The sequence below is a fragment of the Chiloscyllium plagiosum genome, unplaced genomic scaffold (genome assembly GCF_037043375.1).
Source record: "Chiloscyllium plagiosum isolate Xiang-an unplaced genomic scaffold, Cpla_swu_hap1 HiC_scaffold_20, whole genome shotgun sequence".
NCBI classification, from domain to species: domain Eukaryota; kingdom Metazoa; phylum Chordata; class Chondrichthyes; order Orectolobiformes; family Hemiscylliidae; genus Chiloscyllium; species Chiloscyllium plagiosum.
Window position 1 is genome coordinate 53296708 of NW_028270158.1, and position 15898 is coordinate 53312605.

General features: G+C 40.9%; 1 protein-coding gene across 5 annotated transcripts in view; it reads left to right on the forward strand.

Moving 5' to 3' along the window:
- The window catches only part of smurf1 (SMAD specific E3 ubiquitin protein ligase 1), a 129097-nt gene that overhangs the window by 74558 nt on the left and 38641 nt on the right, over positions 1-15898 (forward strand). For 3 of the 5 annotated variants that reach the window (XM_043711256.2, XM_043711257.2, XM_043711259.2), the window contains 2 exons: positions 7850-7915; positions 9010-9094. In XM_043711256.2, coding sequence (XP_043567191.1) covers positions 7850-7915; positions 9010-9094 — 151 coding nt within the window. The remainder of the gene's footprint in view (positions 1-7849; positions 7916-9009; positions 9095-15898) is intronic. The other 2 variants (XM_043711258.2, XM_087997952.1) reach the window with 1 other exon arrangement.

Sequence of the window (15898 nt, forward strand, 5' to 3'; positions counted from 1 at the left end):
TAGAAATCTACAGCATAGGAAATGATCTTTTGGCCTGTTGTATCCAAGCTGGTCAAAACCAACCACCTAACTACTTTCCCATTTTCCAGCACCTGGCTCATAGCCTTCTATGCTTCGGCATCGCAAGTGCACATCTAAGCACTTGTTAAATGTTACAAGGTTTCTGTCTCCAGTATCCTTACAGACAGTGAGTTCTAGATTTTCACAGCCTGTGCATGAAAGAAATTTTCCCCACATCCTTTAAATCTTGCCCTCTGCTTATTGATCTCACCAAGAGGGAAGTTCCTTCCTATCTAGCTTATCTATACCCCTCATAATTTTACACATCTTAATCATGTCATATAGTCATACAGCACGGAAACAGACCCTTCAGTCCAACCAGTCTATGCTGAATGTAATCTCAAACTAAACTAATCCCACTTGCCTGCTCCTGGCCCATATCCCTCCAAACCTTTCCTATTTATGTACTTATCCAAATGTCTTTTAAGCATTGTAATTGTGCCCACATTCTCAAAGTTCATTCCATACGCAAACCACCCTTTGTGTCATTTTTACGTCCCTCTCCTCTCACCTAAAAATGTGAAATCTCCCATCCTGAGGAAAAGACTATATACCCCTCAATTACTTTATAAACTTCTATAAGGTCAACTCTCAACCTCCTATGCTCCAGTGAAAGGGGTCTCAACTCATTCAGCCTTTCTTTATAACTCAAACCTTCCATACCTGGCAACATCTTGGTAAATCTCCTCTGCACCTTCTCCAGTGCTATCACATCCTTCCAAAAAAGTGGATTCCAGAACTGTGCTTCTGAGCAATGGTCAGCCCTAAGGTATTGGTAGTGGGGGTAGTGGGAGACTTGGTAATATTGTCGTTGGTGATTACTAATGAATATGATTGTTTACCAAGGAAGTTATGTGTCACTGGTCATGGGTTCTGTAGGTCTTTGTGTGGCTGATGAGCCCAATTCTAGAGTCACATCTCTACCCATGTGTTTGGCAAGTGTTTCTGGTAGGTGGAAGAGCACCTTGCCTTTAAACACATTGGTATTTCTACTGCTCCATTTCCATACTTCCTCTTGCCAATTAGTGTTCTCAAAGAATTGTGTCCCTTTGTTAAGGAGTTTCCTCTGAGTTGGTTTCTTCTGAACGAGGGTCTCAACCTTGCATTGGCATCGACCTTGCATTTCTTGAGGGAGACCTTCCCAGTGTTCTTTGAAGAGCTTTGTTTATCCTCTTCTCTTCGAGTGCCTTCCTTGAACTAGGCAGAGAAGATCTGCTTTGGTAGTCAGAATTTGGGCATCCTAAGCACGCCAATCAGAGTTGGTTTTGGATAATCGTGGACTTGATGCAGGTGCTATTAACAGCTTCAACGATGCTGATGTCAATACACCTGTCTTCCCAACTGATGCAGCGAATGGAAGGATGACTGTCTCATATGCAAGGATCTTGATATCAGCACTAATATCATGGTCATTGAAGATTTTCATAGACATCCAAAGGTGGTGCTCACAGGTTGTATGCAACGTTGAATCTCTGCATCAATGTCGGTTTTAAATGATAGCTAGCTTCCGAGGTTGGGGAACCATTTCACGTTTGGGAAGATCTCTCCATTGATCTTAATAGGGTGATGGACCAGAACTTGACCTGGGTTGGTAAAGGGTTTGGGTCATCTTGAAGTTGAAGCTGAGATCAATTCTTCGATATGCTTCCATGACGACATTAAATAAGGCTTAAAGATGTTCATCCAAGAGAGCAGAGATCACATTTTCATTTGCATACTTAAATGAGGTCAGTGTTTTTTTTCTTGGATTTCAACGGTTGAGGTTGAAAGGCTCTCCATCATCCTGTAAGCAGTGTCCACACAGTTGGGAAGTCTGTTCTTGACAAGATGAATAATGATGGTGATGAAATTGGAGAAAAGGGTGTGGGAGATGACACATCAGTGCTTGATCCCTGCCTCAAAGGATCCTGTCATATAACCATTAGTGAGGAACATCGACGGCATCTCACCAACAAGGAGATGGAGGACGTTGATGAATTTCACTGGACAACTTGCAGGGTCTTCCATAGAATTTCTTGATTGATTTCCTCAGAGATTGGGAAAAGCTCCTTGCATGGATTTGGTTGATGATCTTCCCAGTGATAGAAAGGAGGAAGATTTCTCGGTAGGTTGCACAGTTGACTTTGCCTCCTTTCTTGAAGACAATAGCGATATCAGCATCCATGAGATTGGCAAAAATTTCATCTTTGTCCCAGATTTTCAGGGACAGTTATTCATGATGACAGGTCAACTCTGCTCCTCTAAATTTTGAAAATCTCCCCATGAATCTCATCTACTCCCTGCAGCTTTTCCATTCTTCTTGTGTCTTATGGACACTTCCTCGTCTACCACACTAAGTGAGAGTCCAAGATTATCTTTGATAGGGAGTTGGGGGATTTCCTCAAACACATCCTCGTCAACGATTGTATCACAATTTATGAATTATTTGATGTTTTCTGCATTGGAGGATAATGTTTTCTCTGTCTGCCAAATGGATTCCATCTCTCCTCTACACTGATTGTGTCCAAGGGTTTTGGGTCTATGTATTTCCTGGGTAGCACGGAATATGTCATGTTTGTCAGCAAGGAGTTGCAGCTTCTTAGCTTTCTCAGTCCACCATCCGTTCTTGATTTCTCTCGATTCTCTTTGTAACTCCAGCTTTGCTGTTTGATGAGTTTTCCTCTTTGCCTCATTGATGATATTGTTTTGCCAGGTTGGGAGAGCTTTCCTCTTCTTTTTGATGAGGTCTTGGATGGTATAATCATTCTCATTGAACCAGCCTTGGTGTTTCCTCGTTTTGTAGCCAGTGGTTTCTTAACAGCATAAGATGATGGTTATCGTCAGCTCTTTGCAGATAGCCTCCACTCCGTTAAAATGAATTCTTTGGAGATTTTGGTGAAAATGTTGTTGGATGTTCACTAGGCTGCATGGCTGTTGAAACTGCTCAATGTTGAGTATTTTTCTGAATTGTTTCTTCATCTTCAACTGTTTCTTGTAGCTTTTGATGGACATTGAGGAGATGATGAACCCTGTCTGTCCAGCAGTTGTCCATCACTTTGGTAATGACATCCTTTTGGTCTTGTGATTGAATCATGTTGATCATGTGGCAGTGCTTCATGGATGTTTCCAAGAAGTCTTGAACTTATCGAGAATCTGGTTGTAGTTGCAATTCCTGACTCCTCCTTTGCTGATTAGTTTCTTTTTAGATTGGGCACCCTTGATGTAGAAGTCTTCAACAATGATAATTTTATCCTTCTTGAGCGGAGAGTGGTGTCCAGCTTTCTTTGGATTCATATATGATCTTGAGTTTGGAGCATTGGCTTCTGGGCCATTACCTGCTACTGCTTGACAAGTTGTAGAAGGAGAGTTATAAGGTGATCATTGATGTCAACAGGGGCTCCAAGAATGGGTTGATAAGTTCATTCTTGATGGCAAATCACAGCTGATGCTCAGATTTTTCTCTCCTGAAGGAATTGGAACCACCAGCAGCCTCAGCTGCCCTTTGCCTGCTCTTTGCGTTCTCTGCAGGGCAGTGATATCAGTGTTGACATGCCTGAGTTCACGGAATACAGGGACAGTTATGCATTGTCATAGAAATTATAGAATCCCTACAGTGTGGAAGCAGGCCATGTGCTTCCACACCAACCCTCCAAAGAGCATCCAAAGCAGGCCCACCCTCCTACTCTATTAGCATTTCCCATGGCTAATCCACCTAGCCTGCACATCCCTGGACACTACAGGCAAATTAGAATGGCCATTCCACATAATCTGCACATCTTTAATCTGCACGTCTTTGGACTGTGGCAGGAAATTGGAGAAACACTGAGAATGTGCAAACTTCACACAGACAGTTGCCCGAGGGCAGAATCAAACCTAGGTCCCTGGCACTCTGAGAACCGTACTAACCACTGAGCCATGTGCCGCCCATCGAGTTCAAACCACATTCCAGAACTTGAACACATCATGCATGCTGATATTTTAGCGTAGCACTGTGAGAATGATGTCTTTTTGGATGATTTGTTTTCCTCATTATCCATGAGGGTTTGTATATTCCAAGTTCCAAGACTTGAGTTTGAATTTGGGCTTTCAGACCACAGTAGATGAACCCATTAGAGGTGGTTTTCCAACCAGGTTGGTAATAGACAAACTACTTTTAGGGGCATCTTTTCTAGTCCTTCCTCTTGCGAGATGAGTAGAGTGATCCTGAATAAGGCTGATCAGCCATGAAGAAAGCTGAAGAAACGCTCTCCTCTTCCTATTCTGCCACCTATGTGTCAGCCCAAAGCCAAGGACTTCCAGATGTCTCAATCCTGTATCCATCACCTCTTGCTTGTGGTCGTTTGTGTGGCAGTTGAATTCTTCTAGTTAGGTGCCTTGTGCAGGACATAAAGTGGGGCATCTGTTGCACTTTAGATGTAAGGTCTCTGAGAAAAGGTAGATCAAATTCCAATGGCAAGGAAACCTCAACAACCGGGGATCTCTCTGTTGCTCCTGCAATTGATATCTCATAAATAACTTCAGCCTAGCTTGCTAATGAGGACTTGTTCTGGATTGTGCTTTATTCAGTTCCTCTCCTCCAACCTTACCATCATGGGTGGCCCTGATGGCATCATTCCTGGGATCAGTGGAACACTCAAATAATCCCTACCACACAAAAGTGGCAATCTATGGAAAGGACTTGGTAATATAGGTCCCTCTGAAAATCAGAGGGAGAAGGCTGCAATCTCTTATGTTTGAGATGTTTAATTTCTGGCACTTGCGTAATGCAAACTGTTGCCTGTTACTTATCAGCCTGAAGCTGATGGTATCTGTGCTATCCTGTAGCTTGTCATGAACTGTTTAATTATTTGAGACGTTTTGAGGAAGGTGTACACAAGGTAACTTCTGGTGCTTTATGACAAGAAGATTCATTCGTGTGACAATTGTAGATGGTTGGACCAAGACAGTTTTTTATGCAGTTTGGACATGAATCTTCTTGGGGTTTTGATAACTGACCTCCAATAAAGTTAGCCTTGCAATAGATATAACTTCACTCCACTGATTTACTTTCCAATTGACTTCAATTACACTAGGACTCTTGATGCTACTCTTTGTTGACTGCTACCTTCATGTTGAAAAGCAACCACTCCTTTAAACGAGAATTTTTTTAAAAATCCAGGCATTAGTTGAAAACTATAATACCAAAGAGTATTCACATTTTAAAAAAAGCAAACGTTAGATGCTGGCTATCTGAATGTTTTTTTTTTAAATGCTGGACATGTCGAAGGTCATCTTGAATAATTCAGAGATGTAACAGTTTTTAGCATATTGCTAATGCGAGGAGGTTTTGTGATGGGTTGGGAAGCAGTAAAGACTAAATGACAAAGGATGATGGTGCAAAACAGTAGAGAATAGTAAAATTAACAGTAGATGGTCTGTAAATGCAAATAACAGAGTCATCTCCGAAAACTACCATCTATGAATAAAGTTAGGGGTAGGTATTATGATGTCATGGTTGAGTCTGAAAACTTGTAAAATGCCTTGTTAACAGATTGTTTCAATCCTCCACTTTCATTCTGATTTCTCTATCCTCTTAGGTTTGAACAACAGAATCTCTTACTTTGATTATGCCCTCCAGAGCCACTTCACTTAGTATGTGTTTCTTCAGTTTCAGATCATGATCTCTGTTCCCATTTTCTTTCATGGCAGCTGTTCCTTTTACACCTTCACTCAAAGTTAAAAATCATACAACACCAGGTTATAGTCCAACATATGAACCCAAGGTCCTGGTTGAGGCCTCCTCATGGGTACCGAACTAGCCAATACACACACGCACGCATACACACACACACGCACTCTTACATACTCACACACTCACGCAGACTCTCTCTCATACACATTCATGAGAGAGAGTGAGTGTGTGCGTGTCAGTATGAGTTCACATGAGAGTGTGTGTGTGAAAGCTTGCTAAACTGTGTGTGTGAGAGGGTGTATGTATGTGTATGAGAGAGAGTCTGCTACAGGTGACCGCACTACATTATACACTCTCTCACACAAGCACACATACAAAACACACTCTTACACTCTCACACTCATGCAGCCCCTCTCTCGCACACATGCACATGCACCCCCACACTCTCACCTATGCACACACCCTCTCACAGGCTTATACTCCATCACCTCCAAATGCGCGCGCGCGCGCGCACACACACACACACACACACACACACACACACACACACACACACACACACAATTACCAAGATTTCACATATACAAACACACTCTCTCACATGCGCACACACTCTCTCGCATGCATGCACGCACACATACAAGTCTATGGGGTGAATTTGTATTTGCAGAATTATATTTGCAGATACATTTTATTTTGCTCAAAAATTGCTCAGTTTACAAGCAGTCAATGTAGGCGGTCAATACACGTAATACTTTGTAAATTCCACTTTAGAAATAGAATCAGTCTGACTCAAGAATGGAATGCAGACAGACTCAAATCTCATACCTTTAATGCATTGTCTGAGCTGAAATGTCACCTGTTGTTATAAAACCATAAGTTATCTCAAGGTGATTTAAAGGAAGCTCTGGGATTTACATATTAATGAACCAAAACCTGCAACCCATTCCAAAAGATGAAAGACTTACAACAATCCAGGTTTGTTCAATATATCATTTCAGTTAGATGACACTGTAACATTTTGCTATAAATTCTGTGTCTTCTGGTCTTATTCTCCACAACCACCTGATGAAGATGCAGCGCTCCAAAAGCTAGTGCTCCCAGGTAAACCAGTTGGACTATAACCTGGTGTTGTGTGATTTTTAACTTTGTCCACCCCAGTCCAACACCAGCTCCGCCCATCAAGACCTTCACTCACCACATCTTTTATTTCTTTGCCTGCTACTTTACATTTTTTTCCTTCTACTATCCTGTCTTCTGAGATTTAATCTCTGCTGCTTTCCTCTTGATTTTGTTCTGCCTTGATCCCACCACTGCCAAGATGAATTTTGTCTGCCCTCATGCTTACTTAAAATCTATTTGATCACTAACTTTTTCCAGTGGAGATGAAAGACTATCAACCTGAAACATTAACTCCTGTTTCTATCTCCACAGGTGTTATCTGTCAGACTGAATATGTCTAGTACTTTCTCTATTCCTCATTCCCCCTTTATTCAACCTCTTGATGAATTGTTTCAGCTGGTGAATACAACATGTAAAGACCCTTTTAAAACTTCTCATTCATTAGCCAATTAGGGGCAAGTATGTTTCTCTTTCACACCAGCCTTTATTCTAGGGTCACCTGACTATTCTTTGCCCCCTCATTGTTGTTAAATGCTTCATGAGACTTGGATAGAGAAAAAAAGTTGCCTATTTCTCAGGTTTTATTTGAAACTTTACATAATTAAAGATTTCATGATCTAAAACTCTAGTAATGACAAGTTAATATGGATTGTCACTTAGTATCTGTCAAGTGAGCAATCAAGTCAGGTATTTCTGCCATGCTTATTGTTTTGTTACCTCACCAGTGAAAAGGTGCCTGTACATCCTGAAATACCCCTATTAGGCAATCAATTGGGTAAGCAAGGTGAAGTGAGTGAGTGTTGACTGGTCTAGGAGCCAGTCTTGGGTCCAGAGGCTCTTGAAACCCACTCATCTGCCTAGATGAAGAGTAATATGTTTTCCTCAGATCTGAACCTGTGAGAATATCACTGAAACAGTATAAAAACAAGTTTCATACTGTATTAAGAATTTCAGCATGCTAATAAAAATTATTACATTCACACAATTCCAATAATGTTGCACTCTCTTTCTTGCCAGATCAGCGGTTAGATCTATGCAAGCTCAGTCCCACAGACAGTGATACAATACGAGGGCAAATAGTAGGTAAGATCTCAAAATGACCAGTACGTTTTAATTTTCTTTAGTTTTGGATTCTGGACCGAAAATGAAACCAAGCAGACTATGGAAGGAAATGTTGCAATTGTAAAGAAAGTTACAGGAACTTAGTGTAAGCTTTATTTTCATGGTTGCCTTGCTCAAACAGGAGGGGAGATTTGCTGTGCTCATCAGCACTGTGGGTGTGTGTTCAGGGCATTTGACCTGAGACAGTCTGTTGAATCGGAATCAATCAGGACCAGCTATATTGGTCAAGGGTGTCCAGCATGACAACAAGTTTCCATTAGCCCCTGGCAAGTGGACAACCTGTGTATAAATAATGCATGGGAGATATTCCCCAAGACTCTTAAAAAGACAGAGACCTAAGAAAGAATTGGAAGAGAGCTGTTTTCATTCACAGTTTGCGTATAAATGCAGCTCTAAATAATGCATGAGGGACTGAATGATTAATATGCCAACTGCCCTATGCCTTCCGTGAAGAACTGAAAGGATGTTCAGAGATCAGAGGGGCATAAAAAAAAAACAAATGGATGCTTCGTTGAACCCTTAAAACTGGTGCTGTCAACTGTGTCCCCTTAAATATTTTCTGTTCACATTTTTGAGTTCTAGGGTTAGAGGTTTAAGTTAGAGACTTATAAGTTGATAATTCATGTTTTGATTGTCTGTGTTTAGAACTGATTCATTTGTATGATGTGTTTCATTTATTATTTTGATGTTGGGTGCTTCGAATAAGCTTCAGTACAAAGGACTAAGCAGTTAAGGCATGGGGAGTAAGTCACCTAGTATTCCCACACATGACACTATTCAGTAACCTTTGTTGGAAGCACACCTGATGTGACAGAAGGATAGGGATCACCTTTGCTGCCTTTAAAATCCTAAAGGTAGCTTCTAGGCTGAGATATCAAAAAGCCGCTATTATGTTCGGCATTTCACATTCAGGAACAATAACAACAGTATATCAGTTTTGGAACTACAATTGTTTTGCTGTCTCCAGGTTACGGAAAAGTAACCTCAAATACTTGAATTGCATAATCTATATAAAATTTATGAAACTAAAGTTTGCAATTTTTTTTGTCTTGCAGTAAGCTTACAAACACGAGATCGAATAGGAACTGGTGGTCCTGTTGTCGATTGCAGAGGACTATTGGATAATGATCTACCTGAGGGGTGAGTAATAACTTCCTTTATTTGGATGTCTTGGAGGTGATTTTATCATGGGCACAATTTTACAAAAATCATAATTTCTTTGAAAATTTGGATTCTCTCAATGGTTAGTTTAGATACATTCTAGATATATCAAGATATTTAACATGTTCAAAAAAGTACTAGCTCCATCGCAACTTAACTACATTAAAATCATTTCTGTGTGGCAATAATTAAACTTGTTGCACTTATTCAGCAACAATGGTAAATGATGCAAGAATACAGAGACCTGGAGATGTTTAGACCTGAATCTTTGAAAGAATTAACTACTTCACCAGCACATTCTCGTTAGTGATGGCCAATACACTCAGCTCTGTCTCCTGACACACTTCAAGTTCTGATGTGCTACTGCTGTCTTCCACTGTGAAGACTGATGCAAAGTGCCTATTCATTTCCTCCACCATTTCTTTGTTCCCGATTACTACTTCTCCAGCCTCCTTTTCTAACTATCCAAATTCCACTCTTGTCTTTCTCTTTATATGTAATCTTAAAAAAAACTCTTGAAATCTTCTTTTATCTTACTAGCTGTGTTAGCCTCGTATTTCATCATCTCCCCTTATTGATTTTTTTTGTTTACATTCTGCTGATTTTTAAAAGCTTCCCACTAATCTTCACCATATTGTATGCATTTGTCAGCTATGGTTGCCTGATCCTCACCTTTAATATGTTTCTTCTTCATTAGGATGAATTTTTGTTGTGCCTCTTGAATTACCCCCAAAAACTTTGACGTTGCTGTTCCACTGTCTTCCCAGTTAGGCTCCCCATTCAATCAATTCTGGTCAGCTCTTCCCTCATTCATTTTTAGATAACTTTGCTAAATGGTAATGCCATTATACCCTATTCCAGCTCTCGCTCTCAAGCTGTAGGGTGAATTCTATCATATTGTGGTCACTACTTCCTAGCAGTCCTTCATCTTAAGTTCACTAACCAAGTCTGCCTCATTACACTTCACCAAATCCAGAATTGCCTGTTCCCCAATCGGCTCTACCTCAAGCTGCTCCAAAAACTATCTTGTAGACATTCCACAAATTATTTTTCTTGGGATCTGCTACCAACCAGATTTTCCCTATTCACTTGCTTATTAAAGACCCCCATGATTGTTGTGATAGTACCTTTCTTACATGCTTTTTCTATCTCTGTTTTAATTCCTGCCCCATATGCTGACTTCTGCTGGGTGGGGGCTTGTTCATAATTCTAATCTGGGTATTGTTTTCTTTTGCACATCTTCAACTTTACCCAGATTCTATGCCTTCCGACCCTACTTCACTTCCTACTATTGATTTAATTTAACTTATCAGGAAGGCAACCCTGCCCCCTTTGCATATCTGCATGTCTTTATGATAAAAAACGTAACTTTGGATATTTAATTTGCAGGCCTGAATCCCTTGCAACCACGTTTCTGTGATGCCCTCAACATTATACTAGCTAATTTTAATCTGCTATGAACTCATTTTGCCTTGATTCATATAATGCACACATTTAAGTACAATGCCCTCAGTCCTGTGTTGACTGTCGCACTTCTCATAGCTGTCCTCTTATCTTCTATGTCTGACATATGATCATACTAACTGAAAATTAATATTCACATAATATTCAACAAAAATTATTGATCTGAAAAATGAGTGAAAATTTGTAAATGCAAGTTAAATTTCAGACTCTGACTGTATCATGTTCAACAATAAACCAGAGAAAGGTGTTAGAAAGGTTTTCACTGGGTTTTTTTAAAAACCTTGTAACTGAGTTGCAGCTAGACAAGGTGGTAGAGAAGGCATTTGGCACACTTGCTTCATTGGTCAGAACATTCAGTATAGGAGTTGGAATGTCATATTGTGGCTGTAGAGGACATTGGTGAAGCCACTTCTAGAATACTGCATACAATTTTGGTCACCTTTCTATGGGAAAGATGTTGTTAAACTTGAGAGAGTGCGGACAAGATTTACATGAATTGGAGGGTTTGAGATATAGGGAAAGGCTGAATGGGCTGGGGCTCTTTCCCCTGGAACATCGGAGGCTGAGGGGTTACCTTATAGAGGTTTAAAAAATCATGAGGGGCATGGATAGGGTAAATAGACAAAGTCTTTTCCCTGGGCTGGAGGAGTCCAAAACTAGAGGGTATAGGATAAAGATGCGAGGGGAAAGATTTAAAAAGGACCTGAGTAGTAGCTTTCTCACGCAGAGAGTGTTGCGTGTACGGAACAAGCTGCCAGATGAAGTGGTGAAGATGGGTACAATTGCAAAATTTAAAAGGCATCATAATGGGTATATGAATAAGAAGAGTTTAGAGGGATATGAGCCAAATTCTAGCAATTGAGACTAGGTCGGATTGGGATGTTTGGTCAATGCTGTATGACTGAGATATGAAGTAGATACTTATAAAACAAAGAGTGCTTCCAGATCATGGTCAGAATTATTGGGGTCTAAGTGACATGAGCTTAGAAGTGATTTATGGCTGAATCGGATGAAATGTCTGGTGAGACCTTCCACAACATCAGGAGCACCTCACTCCATCTTTTATGTTTTTGACAAGTGGCATGGTAAGTTGCCGAGTATAGAAAATTGGTGCTTTTTCAATGCCTTATTAATGGCTAAATTGGACTCAATAATATTCAGCTACCAATCTTAGCAAAGGTGCTGAACAAGCTAGATGTTAGGAAATCTTGACGTGGAAGCAGAGCAACCTTCTGACTTCATTTCACCATTTGGTCCAAAGAACCTCCGAATTGCTTGGGACCAAACAACTGCATAATCCACAGGCACCAGCTATATGCACCCTTCATCCATGGACATTGGCCTCTAACGTTTTCTAAATCCTCATGACTATCTTGGCACCTCTCCGATGCACTTGTAGCCTAGTCGGGAACACAGATTTCCACTGCAGGGTAAAATTGCTTCTGTCAGTTTTTAAGGAAGGCCTGTAGGAACTGTAGGATCATTGCTAAAAGGGATGGGGAATATTCAGCCTGACGATGGGCGAGAAAAAAAGAGGCATATGTAGAGGTGGAAATAATGACGGTGACAGTGACAACAACATCTGAGGGCTCAGGAGGGAGAGTTATTAACAGTGACCAGCACAGTGGCCTCCACAGGGGAGTGTAGAGGAGGAGGATAGGCATCATTGAGGTTTAATGTTAGGCTTCAGAGCAGAGATGACACATGAAGGTGAAGTTTAATGTTTTGTGTTCCCACTTGGGCAGTGAGGAGTGGAAATGGGTTGTTGGAATAGTACAAAATAAAAGGGGACATTAAGGCTGTAGGCAGAGCAATACCACATGGAGCCTGGTTCTTAGAATGTCCATCTGAGCTGCGTTCCCTGCCATCATTTGCCATTCTCTAGATGCACAATGCAACTGATAAGTAGTGGCGGCAACACCCAGGTTGAGTAGAGTCCATGTCACTTTGAAAGTGTGGGATCCATGTCTGCTGGACACGAGCAAACTCCAGCTTAATTTCTTTAGGCACGTGAAATGCATACTGAATGAATAGGTTTATGCGTCAAATATTGATCAAAGACAAAAAGACTGCAGATGTTGGAATCCAAAGTAGACAGGCAGGATGTTGGAAGAACACAGCATGCCAAACAACATCAAGAGGTGCAGAAGTCGACGTTCCGGGTGTAACCCTTCTTCTGGACTGGGGATGGGTGTGGAGGGAGCTGCATATAAAGGGGGTGACGGGGGCAGGGAGTTGAAGTGGGGATAGGTGAAGACAGGTAGAGGGTACGACTACATTGGTCAATGTGAGGAATGAATTAGGTTGGTGGCTGGGAGCAGTGGAAGGGAGGGGGAGAGCTGAGAAGGGAGTTGGGAGATGGGGAGGAAGGTTATTTGAAATCGGAGAACTCAGTGTTGAGTCCTTTGAGCTGTAGGCTGCCCAGGTGGAAGTTAATGTGTTGTTCATCCATTAGTAGCTGTGGTTTGTTTTGGCAATGGAGGAGGCCAAGGATGGTCATGTCAGAAAGGGAGTGTTGGGGGAATTGAAATGGGCAGTGACTGGGATACTGCTCAAATACTGATCAAAGATAGATTGCATTGTGCCATTGGTGCTAGCTAAACTAACCTTGTCATCTCAGTGATTTAGAATGTCGCAGCATTAACTTAAAAGTGGGGCGAATGCTGGAAAAAAGCACCCCATCATTTTTAAAGCTTCCAAGCGTACAGTGGAACAAGGGAAATATCACCGCATCATATTATGATGACGGAGTCTGATGTATGCAATGGAACGTGGAAATGTTGAGGTGTTTCAGGGATGAAAAAGGGTTTGGAATGCAGCAGACACTTCTGTTTGAATGCGATGTACTATTTACTCAGCGAGTATGGCACCTTTCCCAAGTTGGTGGTCTGTGATGGAACAGACAATAGGGCTATTGAAGGTGCAGTCCCACAGCTTGGAATGATCATGGAGTGTCCAGCTGTATGGTCTGGACAGAGTATGCCTCACCATCCTGGCATGCAGTGTTCTGCATAATTGGAGCAGGCAATGTGATAGATTGTGAGGAACCAGCAGAATGGGAGTGGTTGTCCACAGAGAAGGATGAGAATATTGAGCTGGAAGAAACTGTGATTATGGTTGACAGAACTTCCTTGTATTGGGCCTTCAAGTAATGACAGGTACTGATTGACACCTCCAAGAGGTGCCCCTGGGTGGCAGAAGACATTTAATGATTGTCAAGGTCAAGATGCCAATATTTAGTTGTATTGTGGGTATGAACTGCAGCCTTTATTGTTTTCTTTGTGTTCTCTTTACTTGTCAATTAATGTTCATGTTTGGACTTGTCTGATTGCTTTCCTGAATGTAATGACCTCTATTGTTCAATATTAAGATGTAGGTAACCACTAGACATTTGGAAAACAGGGACTCAGAGGATGTTTAGACAGGCTGTATCTTAGGACAGATACAATGTGTGGTGGTTAAGTAGTGACTAAGGTGAGATGATGCAGTTGGACATGTGAGGGATTGTCTGCCATCCTGGATATGTGCCATAGGTGAGGGAGCAGTACTCATTTGCTAGCATTTGTCCTTGGGCAGAGGATCACCTTAAAATGGCCTGGACGCAAGGGATGTCAGGCTTTCAGCAGATATCTGCTGAATGATGAGTTGTTCTGGGAACGTCACATGAAATGTTTGTAATCCCACCTGGAATACAGTGAACAATTTAGATGTCTAATATAATATGTGTAAGCTTTGTAAATCATGTAGGAAGGGAAATCAAATTGATATCTAGCTGCAGACAACTTACTGTAAAATATTAAGCAACAGAGCATTTATTTTCTAGAGATAAGAATGGTTGGACACCGAGGAACTGAACTCTCAAATAGTGGTCAAAGGCCTGCAAACCATTTTCTTAGACATTTAAACCATGCGGTATCTAGTGAGAATCCATTTTCTTTGTACAAAGAAAAGTGTTACCATTTTTAGGAGGGAAGAAATTTGGTGCTAAAATTCAATTATATCAAATAAAAATAAATGTATACATTATTTTAAATTGTATTCCTCTGTTAAAATAGCAGGTAAAGTAATTTCATAGGAATTTGAGAAAGTAATAATGCAACTTATGCAAGGCAGAACTTTTAATTATAATGGTCATATTGAAAACAATTGGCAGATCATGGCTTCAGTTACAGCATAGTTGACAGCTGTGCATCTTGGTTCCTTTTGTTTTAAACTGCATTAAAATTCCTGGACATTAACTGAGATGGTGGCATGAGGAATAACATTTGAATTAACATTTTTGAGTACCTTTCTTCAGAATAATTGGCAACTGGTAACTATTTAGTAAATAGAAAATGTATTTGAAATTGTTTCACTGCTTATGCCATTTCTGAATGACAATACTGCTGCATAATCACCAGCACACCAAGTAAAATCAGCACAAATGTGTATATTAAGAATCTGTTATGTGGAACAGTTATGATTTTTTGATTAGATTCCCTACAGTGTGGAAACAGGCCCTTCGACCCAACAAGTCCACACCGATCCTCTGAAGAGTAACCCACTCAGACCCATTTCCCTCTGGCTAATGCATCTAACACTGAGTAATTTCCTATGGCCAATTCACCTGACTTGCACATCTTTGGATGTGGAAGGAAACTGGAGCACCCGGAGGAAACCCATGCAGACATGGGGAGAATGTGCAAAATCCACAAAGACAGTCGCCCGAGCTGGAAGTGAACCCAGGTCCCTGGCGCTGTGAAGCAGCAGTGCCACTGTGCTGTCCTTGACCATACCTGTTTACTAAGTTCTTTGGTTTCAAGCATTTAGCTCCTGTCTCAACAAATTATAAAATTGTTATATTTCTTGAACTCATATAATTTAACATCACTGAGCATAATTTCTGACAACTGGCTTGCAAATTCCGTTTAAGCTATGGAGCCAACAATGCAAAGGATTGCATGCACTGGTTGCTGTACTGTCACATTCTCCAGTTTCTTCAGCTTTTTCAGCTACTGTCGAGCACAGACCTCAGTGTTCTCTGCAGCAGCTGGGGAAATTAGAGGAATGTAGGGTATTTGCATCTGAACAGTTTAGATATTCACATTTCTAGCATTTTTCATAACTATTTTTATCTGCAATGCTTGACAGATGCTTTAAACCAGCATATTTGCCTATTGTATGGATGGTTGGTGGAAGTATTTGTAAAGAGGTGCCCAAATGCATTATTTACCTTGTCTCCAGTGAAACAGAGAAATAAATGTTTATTTTGTGCATACTTCCTGGTAGTTATTTCTAATTTAACATTTTCAACCATGTTATCAGATATAATCACATAAT